This window comes from Castanea sativa, chromosome 1 (genome assembly GCF_040712315.1).
Source record: "Castanea sativa cultivar Marrone di Chiusa Pesio chromosome 1, ASM4071231v1".
NCBI classification, from domain to species: domain Eukaryota; kingdom Viridiplantae; phylum Streptophyta; class Magnoliopsida; order Fagales; family Fagaceae; genus Castanea; species Castanea sativa.
In genome coordinates, this window is record NC_134013.1 from 47,437,897 (window position 1) to 47,447,190 (window position 9,294).

Consider the following 9,294-nt stretch of genomic DNA (forward strand, 5'->3'; position numbering starts at 1 on the left):
GAACACAGTGGGGTCAGTAACCAAGGATTGATAGTGCCTTTGGGGAATTCACTGTCGAACAGTGTTTGACATTTGGAACAAGTTTCAATGGAATCCTCAAAAGGAACAATGATTCCTTGGGATTTCAATTGAAGTGGGAATGCATAGGTGAGACCATAATGATCAAGAACCCACTAAGAGAAGCTATATAAGGAGGAGAGAGTCACTCAAGAGGAGGTATGTGAGAATTCTGTGGAGGAAGAGAGAGAAGGAGCAGGAAGTGAGTGTGAGCAGTGAATAGAGTCAGATGTTTTGAAAAAAGGTTTGGAGGTGACACAGGGTGCTGTGGATAAGCTCATTTAGGACAACAGGGAATAAGCTTGAAGTCCAATTCGCAGAATTGATAGAAACCCTACCTATAAATTAATTGCGGAGCCCAAACCCTATAACTAGTACGATCCTCTAGGTGGAATTGGGTGCCACACATGGTATTTAGATTTATCACAATATGAGGGTGGGAAAAAATCGAATCCAAAGATCACATATTAATTCTTAAAGGGATTTCATCAAATATATGGAATACATTAACAATAGCAAATATATAGAAGACCAAAATAAAATATAAGAACAGTGCAAAGTTTACCCAAACATGCAAATCAGGTCCCAATTACAAACACCATAGACAACAGCAACCAACAAAACATAATTTTGGCTTGAATGATTACACATAGTACACATAAGGTAACGCCACATGGATTTTATAATTAACCCACTTAAACTTAATGATGATCTTCTTTTATTCAGGTAGGTAACATTTCTTAGCCGATTTTTGTTTAGCTTCAAATTGGAGCTCTCTTATTAATTATATATTCTAGGTCCTGGACTAGTTCTCCAATTATGTGATCTGGCGTTGGCTATTTCTTTTCGTGTGAGAGTAGTACCGTGACTAGAGGAAGTGAAATTTCTCTCTAATTTTTCTTATTTGTGAGAGTAAATTCTTTGAGTGTACTGTATATTTAGGGTTGGAGAGAGTGCCTCTTTATTACTTTAATAATCTTCATATTTGTTAATGAAATTCTGTAATGATTGTCACCCATGGATGCAAAGCTAAGGGTAAGACAGAACCACATAAATCATTGGTGTTCCTTTTTCTTCTTTTTTTTCTTTTTTTGTGTGTGTTATTATATATATTTTCTTCATTTCTATTATTTGTGTGTGAAACCTTTCTCAAGTCCATAATAGTTTTCAAAATTATGAGTGCTTCCAAAGATACTTTAGCATAACGTACAACACGAAGACCTAGATAGAAGAAAGACATTAAGTTCAGTTATTGCCATCAATTTGGGGGAAGAGAAAAAAAAAAAAAATCAGTACGTAACTATATATGTCCCAATCAAATTCGTGGGGATACAATATCAAAGATGTTGCCGCTATGATATTGCGAAGGTAGGCCACAGACTAGTGACTACTATATATGCTTAGGTAAACCACAGAGAGAGATTTTTGGTTTTTTAGATTCCAGCCAACCTCACCCATTCAAGGAAGTAGGTTAAAACCATTTGGACTAGTAGGGAGTTCTCTATATATATTGTAACACTCTAATTGAGTCTCATAGAATTTATATACTATGAATTGATCAACCATATATATATAGAAGTGAAGAAAAGACTGCAAGTGGTCGGTTTACTGTTGTAGTATAATCGTAATTGGATTGGATAATGTTCAACGTACTCTTAACTAATTAATACTGCTTGACAATATGTATATACTAGTTTAGGTGTGTATTTTGATAGAAGTCCTTGTCTTAGATTTTCCTCAGAAAGCAGAAACTAGTGTGGGGTCATGTTCAAAGATTCGGGAAATCTTCAAATGTTCACATCTGCTCCCATTACCTCAATCATCTCCATAAAAAAGCAAGCACGAAGAATGACTCTTATTAGGGGAGTTTTTATATTAGGTGGGAAACATAATTACAATTCATTCTCAAGATACAGGAGTACTTGTTGATGAAGAAAGAGTGTGGTGTGGTGTGGGGGCTCATTCCGCACTCACATGCGTTTCCATGCATGAAGGGGTTAACTCCATGTGCCTCATTTTCTTTAAAATTCTGTTTTCCTTTTACCTAATCTTCTACTTGCCTATGTGTGTCCAACATCACTGATTGGAGCTGGGTCCTACACCACCATTAATTTTTACATTATTATAGTTTCAAGTCCTTTGAAGTTAGGACTTTCACTTTGCATCAAAATCAAAGTTTCAAGCGCGTGAGCTGTTTAATTAAACCAAAGTCATGCCTGTCGATCTGATCACAACAAAAGACCCAAACATTTCACTTCAATTCACCATCATTGTCAATCGCTTTAACCTAGCATTCCTATATTTGGGGGGACTTGTTTGGTTTGCAAGAAACATTGAGAAATTTTATCACATTTATAATTACAGAGATGCGGCCGGCAAATTAAGAAAATAAAATTGTATACAATAAGACAAGTTTAATTAAAATATATATACACAGTGATGACTTTGGATTCCGTTAGTTATGTTGTTTACATAATAATAAAATAATTATATTCTTCATAATAATAATAATAATAATAATAATAATAATAAATATATGTTTACAACATAGCTGGTAGGTTTAATAAGAGAGATATTTCTAATATATGGATTAATTAGGTTGAGGTATTAATGTCTCGCATCCTTCTTGAGGAATTTTGTATTTCCTTCAACAAGGACAGCGGCTCATTAGAGTGTCAGCGTTAATTAAGATACAATAAGACAACCACATATGTTGTATAGGCTTCATGGTAGTCTGTATTATATCAAAGCATAAAGTAACACCATTCTTTGCTCACAAATAATGTACATAAAACCCACCTTGCCTTTGTCTTTTTCCTTCTATTTCTTTCATATTCTATGTACCAGTACCTTATAAAGCGTGGCAAGGATTAATCCTTTATATAGAATTAGGATAATTGTTAAGTTACAAATAAGGAATCAAAATCATAACATTACAAAGAAATAAATTACCAGTAAAATTTGGTGACTAAGGCTTTGGTTATTTTTTAATAAAAACTAAATTACAATATAATGCATTAAATAGGTCTAAATCTTTGTAACAATTGTTTTAATAAGGGGTTTGTTTGTTGTAGCTTAAAATGCCAACTTAGTTTTACTACAAGCTAATGTACAGCTTTTTGAAATCTTTTTTTTTTTTCCAAGATATGACAATGTCTTGGGGTGGGTCTTTGATTTTGGTGGATTTAAAGTTTGGCAAACCACGGGTGGTGCTAGTCGAAGGATTAGGGTTCAATTTGTTTTTGTGTTGGGTTAATTAGAGCATTCTTATTAGTCTAGTCAAACTAGAATTTAACTAAAAATATAACTAAATTCTCATAAAAACTTCACATCAGCTCAACATTTTAACATTCATAAATAACATATGAAAAGTAATTCAATACATCTATTGGTATTGTTTATTCAATATACCAAATTTTAAATTTGTGATGCCAGAAAAATTGTGCCGAAAAAGGGAAAAAAAATGAATAAATTAGAGAGAAAGAAATGTGTTTAAGTAGAATAAAGAAAAGATAAAGTTTAGTTACAAAATTATTTGTAGTCTAAGGGTATAACCTTACTCAATATATTTTTATTGAATGTGAATTTTGACAAATCTACCATTGGATTACAATTCTTCTTATATCCTCTATGCTTGCAAAATTTATAGAAAATCAAAGATCAATAGCTATGTCATCAATAAATTGTTTAAATTGCAAGTTTTTATAGTTTAAAATTATGCATAAAATATAAACTTATAGATTATATAGTAAATAATATTCGATTAACACAAAATTTGACGTGTATTATAAGAGTTTCGTATCTAAAAAGAGTTAATTAAAATAATTTTTAAGACCAAATGATGGTGGGTTGTGAGCCACCAAGTGAGCCATAGGTTGAATGTGAGGAGATTGGGTCAGCCTTTTCTTTTTCCTCCACTCGGATCCTTCTTTCCTAGTAGTCTAGTACACTTTGGGTAGATATCATTTCTTAGATTAGATGAGGTTTGGTATTCTTCACTTAAGATTTAACCACTTGCAACTTTGATTGAACAAGCATGTTAAAATTTTAAAATAAATGAAACATATTGAAAACATTACACATTTAAAATCAAGGGAGTCAATCTCATACCGGAGGTTGTACCGGTTTGACCAGTGGAACGATATATTTCGGTACCAGTCAATACTGATGTACCGATTCAGGTTTACCGTTATTTATATATATATATATATGTGTGTGTGTGTGTGTGTGTGTGTGTGTGCGCGCGCGCGCGCATATATTATAATAAATATAAAAGTTTACTATAAAATATTACCTCAATTCAGAACAAATTATTCATGGTTTTAGACTTTAGTATCAATTAAAAGAAAAAAAATACAATATAAAAAATAGAAAGCTTAATTGTTCATTGCATGTTAAGAAAAAAAATAATATTAATAAATTAATGCAATTAAGTTACCATTCTACCCTTACAAAAATTACAAAACTAAAAATAAAAAAAAAATAAAAAAATTTCTATACCAACCAATAATGTTCGAAATTAGCTGGTATGGCCAGTACAGCCGATATTTCAACCGGTTCGAAACGTTGGCGTTTTGATACCGATATATATACCAATATGGTACATACCGGCCGGTATGGTATTGACCACCTTGCTTAAAATATAAAGTAGCCTAAAAATAATAAGAATTAGTAATTAAATTTTTAAAAGAATATCAAATCTAGTTTAATGAAAATTTATATATATATATATATATATATATATATATATATATATATATATATATATAAGCTCATTGCCAACTTTTATTTAAAAAAATTAAAGGAATCAATTGAAATATGCTAAAAACAAACACTTAAAGTACAAAGCAGCCTACAGATAAGAATTAGTAATCAAATTTGCTTAAAGAATATCAAATTTATTTTAATCAAATTTAATTCGTTTTGTTTTGGGTTTCTTTGAACCAACAGAACTTGTGAAAGTGACATTTAGTTGGTTTCAACTAGAACTTAGAAGTAACACTTTAGTATTCATTAGAATCATTACTACACTTTGACAATAAAAGCTAGATCTTTCAAAATCTTTTAATCCTATAAAATGTCTAATGCTTTTATTTTACTGTTATGCGAGTTACTAACTGGGGCAACCCTTAAGAAGAAATTTTAATATATAAAAGATGAGTTTATAGATCAATTGATTAAATTCAAATTTTTGTAGTTTAAAATTATACATAAAAGATGAGTTTATAGATCGAATGGTAAATTACATTCAATTGGCATGAAAATTGGCATGCATGTGAAGAACATATAGAACATGTAATTCAATAGTTGAATTTTTGAAATATGAATTTTATAGTAAGTTATTAGATGGTGTAACATTGCTTAGGGTTACATCACTTAATATTTTTTAATTGGATGTAAATTTTAACAAATCTACCATTAGATTTCATTATCTTCATATATTCTCCGTACTTGCAAAAATTCAAGGTGATCAAAGATTAATAGCCATGTGATCAAAAATTAATAGTCATGTCATCAATCAATTGATTAAATTCAATTTTTTGTAATTTAAAATTATGCATAAAAGATGAGTTTATAAATCGAATGGTAAATTACATTCAATTGGCATGCATATTAAGAACATATAGAACATGTAATTCAACAATTAGATTTTTGAAATATGAATTTTATAGTAAGTTATTGAGTGGTGTAACATTTCATATTACACCAAATGTAACTTGAACCCAACCCTCTCTCTCTCTCTCTCTCTCTCTCTCTCTCTCTCTCTCTCTCTCTCTCTCTCTCTCTCTCTCTCTCTCTCTCTCTCTCTCTCTCAAGTCTAATGCTTTTTATTTAATTTACTGTTATGCGAGTTATTAACTCGTGCAATCCATAAGAATAATTTGTAATATTTATCAAAATCAGCTGCATTTCTACATTGAGAGTAATATTATTCCATGGGGCTTATGAAAGCCGCCAACAATGGTCATTTTGAGCTCACGGGTTTTTTTTTTAGGTTGGTGAAGGTTTGGGTGTTGTGGCAATCCTCGGACCGGAAGAGAGATGTAACAATCGATTTGACTTATATAAATTCATCATCTATTATAAAATTTATAAAAATAATAAATAAATAGAGGAAATCGCAAATATATTATATATATAATCAATTATTTATTTAAGAAAAAACTAGAGCTTCAAATAATACAAAATAGCCAATAGAGAAAACTAACTCCATTCTAATATTACTTATATCGATTTCATTTAATTAAAAAATTGTAACATGCATAAAAACAGAAGAACAAAATGAAAAGCAAAATAAGGCAATTCATACGAAAAATATTAAATCTAACTAGAACTTGTAATAAATGAATTTTAGTTAATTTCAGACTTTCAGTTATCAGACAAAAATTTAGTATTCTTTACAAGTTTTAAGATTTAAGATACTGATGTAGAGAATAAAGAATTTTAAAAGATTAATTAATATGATGGCAAAAAAAAAAAAGTTTCAATTAAGTGCTGTGTCTTAAAAAAATGCATGTAGTGTTGCCCACGCGCACTAGAAACAAGTTAATATGGAGACCACAAACATATATTTTGATGAACCAATCACGGTTGATCCATATATAAGTATAGCTCGTGAGTTGTGAATAAGCATGTGAAGCTTGATTTTTTTTTTTTATAATAATTTTTTAAAAGAAAGAGTGAAAGACTTTGAACCCAAATCATGGTAGTTAGTAAGATTCGAACAGATTTTCCCATAATAAACAAAGCAAAACCTCAACGTCAATCACGCAAACATGGTTAAGATAATCTATCCATAGCTTTATACGACTTCATGGCCGGGTGGACCCATGTAGCTCCTCATCACTTCAAAGCAATCGCACACTCTTCCTCCCACGCAGTTTGACATTAACAAAGCTCTCAAAATTTGGAAAAAGAAAGCTCTCCATGTCCATGGAATTGAAATTACCAACGTACGTTAGGTTCAATTTTTCTGAACCAACCCAAGTCTTGCGGTGGTGAGGTGATGTGATGTAATATGTTGGATATAGGCAAAACACACATGATGGTTATGACATGTGGGTCATTGTATTGAGTAACGATGTGAGAGACAGATATGTGTTAGATTTGAACGTTTCAATCATGCCCATCATATATAGTTTCTTTCGTACGTACCTTTACCAAAATTATATTTTAAAAGAGAGATATATATGAAGGTAGGAACATGTATACCTAATCATTTTTGAGGTATTGCATGCTAGCTAGTCTATACAAAGTTGCAAAGAACCCAAGGAAAATGATATAGACTGTCAACAATTTGCATTAGAAAAAGACTTATTTGTACTTTGAAATAACTTATAAAGGTTTGTCTATGTAACTTATCACACTGAGTCCCTCTTTAAGTTTTCTTGTTCTGGGTACTTCTTGATATTACTTGCTTTCCTCTCCTTGGGATTTTCACAACTAACACTCTCTTTTCTTGTTCCTCTTCTTCTTCTTCTATGTATCTCACAAATGATTAGACTCTCATACTGTGGCCTAACTTTTTAGCCTATATAACTAGCCCCACATGCATCCACTACTGAGTCACACACTTTCATCTCTCTGATCTGCCTCTCCCATCTCTGATATTTACAACTCTCTCTCTCTCTCTTTCTCTCTCTCTCTCTCATGGCGGAGATTGATCACTATCCTACAAAGCCAAGTACCAACAGTACTACAACAGCTCTAAAGCTTTTTGGCTTCAACATTCAGAACGTTTCAGAAGAAAACGACACAGATTCAAGCAAATCTCCATCTGGGTCACAAGAATCCGAGGCTTTCCAATCCAATAATATTGAAGGCAGAAAATATGAGTGCCAATACTGTTGCCGCGAGTTCGCCAACTCACAAGCATTGGGTGGGCATCAAAACGCTCACAAGAAAGAGAGACAGCTAATAAAGCGTGCACAAATACAAGCTAGTCGAAACCTACAGGCTATGGCTGCAACTTCACACCTCCAAAACCCAATGATATCAGCCTTTTCACCACCACCACACCTCTTTGCTCAAGCACCACTGCCTCACTCTCACTCACCTTCATGGTTTCTCATGTCTCATGCAGCTGCAGGAACAGCCAATTCTACTACTGCTACTCCTTTTGCCCTTCCAAATGCTGGTGTATATGCCACCACAGTACCCGGAAGGCGTGTCTATGCTGGAGGAGGAGTTGAGGAGTCTATGATGGCAGTTTTGTCTCATGGGGTTGGAAACCGTGGTGGAGTTGTGCAGGGATTTGGTAGAGATGGTATTGGTGGAGGAGGGTCTCACTTTGATAAGGGTTTGAGCTTGGATTTGCATCTCAGTCTTGGGCCTGCTGGTCCATGATTTGGGCTTGAGTAGTCAAGCTCAATCAGATTTGTTCTTGAGTGAAACTTGTGAGGTTAGGAACTTGGGGCATGTAAATTTCCACTTTTCCGACTTTCATGAGTGAAGCAATTTCTATGTACATTGTACGCAAACAAGAAAAAAGAAAAAATCAATTTGATCTACATGCATTTCCCTGTCTTTTTTTCATTTTCTCTTTGAAACTAACGTTTTTCTACTTTCGTTATTATTAGTCTTTTATCTCATAGAAAGGTACAACTTGTTTCTTTTTTTTCGTAGAAAGCTACTCATAACATAAATTGACGGGAAAAACTTTTAGCAAACAATATGTTTCACGTTTTCCGTTTATGAAAACACACAACGAGTTACACGCACCATGTGAACTAAACCATGCCCAATTGATAGTGACTGGGAAGGTTGGTCTGTTCTACGAGCCCAGTGTCAAACTAAAGGTTGTACATACGAACCAGTTCAAAGTTTTGACAATTTCTCTTGGTGTTCTACTCTACCTGCTAATTTATGTTGTCAGGATTGAACGTTGGGCAAATTGTACCCTCTGCAATATCTGTCGGCTGAAGTTTAGGTAAGACTTTAACTAGCCTTTCTTCTACTTATTTGAATCAATTAATTTGAGCAAAGAAAATAATGCCCAGGCCTGCCAATCAAATTGATTTCTTTTCCAAATTGATTTGGCTCATGCTTTATCATAAATGTAAAATATTTAATCAAAGTGATAAAATATATTGCATTAGCGGAAACTATTGTTGTGATTTGAGGTTAGCGAAAATCCATTCACACAAGCAAGAATGATAAAAAAAAATAAAAAAAAACCTATATAATATAACAATATTTAATGTGGTTCAACCAATTTCATATCTGCGTTTATAGGTA

The 9,294-nt window shown here is 32.6% G+C and overlaps 1 protein-coding gene across 1 annotated transcript; it reads left to right on the forward strand.

Annotated features, from left to right (window-relative positions):
* The first annotated feature begins 7,371 nt into the window (after nt 1-7,371).
* On the forward strand, nt 7,372-8,589 carry LOC142621662 (zinc finger protein 6). The gene has a single exon (XM_075794991.1). It carries the CDS (start codon nt 7,708-7,710, stop codon nt 8,401-8,403), a length of 696 nt encoding a protein of 231 aa, XP_075651106.1. The 5' UTR covers nt 7,372-7,707; the 3' UTR covers nt 8,404-8,589.
* Nucleotides 8,590-9,294: the final 705 nt, after the last annotated feature.

Bases quoted from the DNA above. Each gene is read 5' to 3' on its own strand.
- LOC142621662 (XM_075794991.1), top strand. From the start codon at position 7,708: ATGGCGGAGATTGATCACTATCCTACAAAGCCAAGTACCAACAGTACT.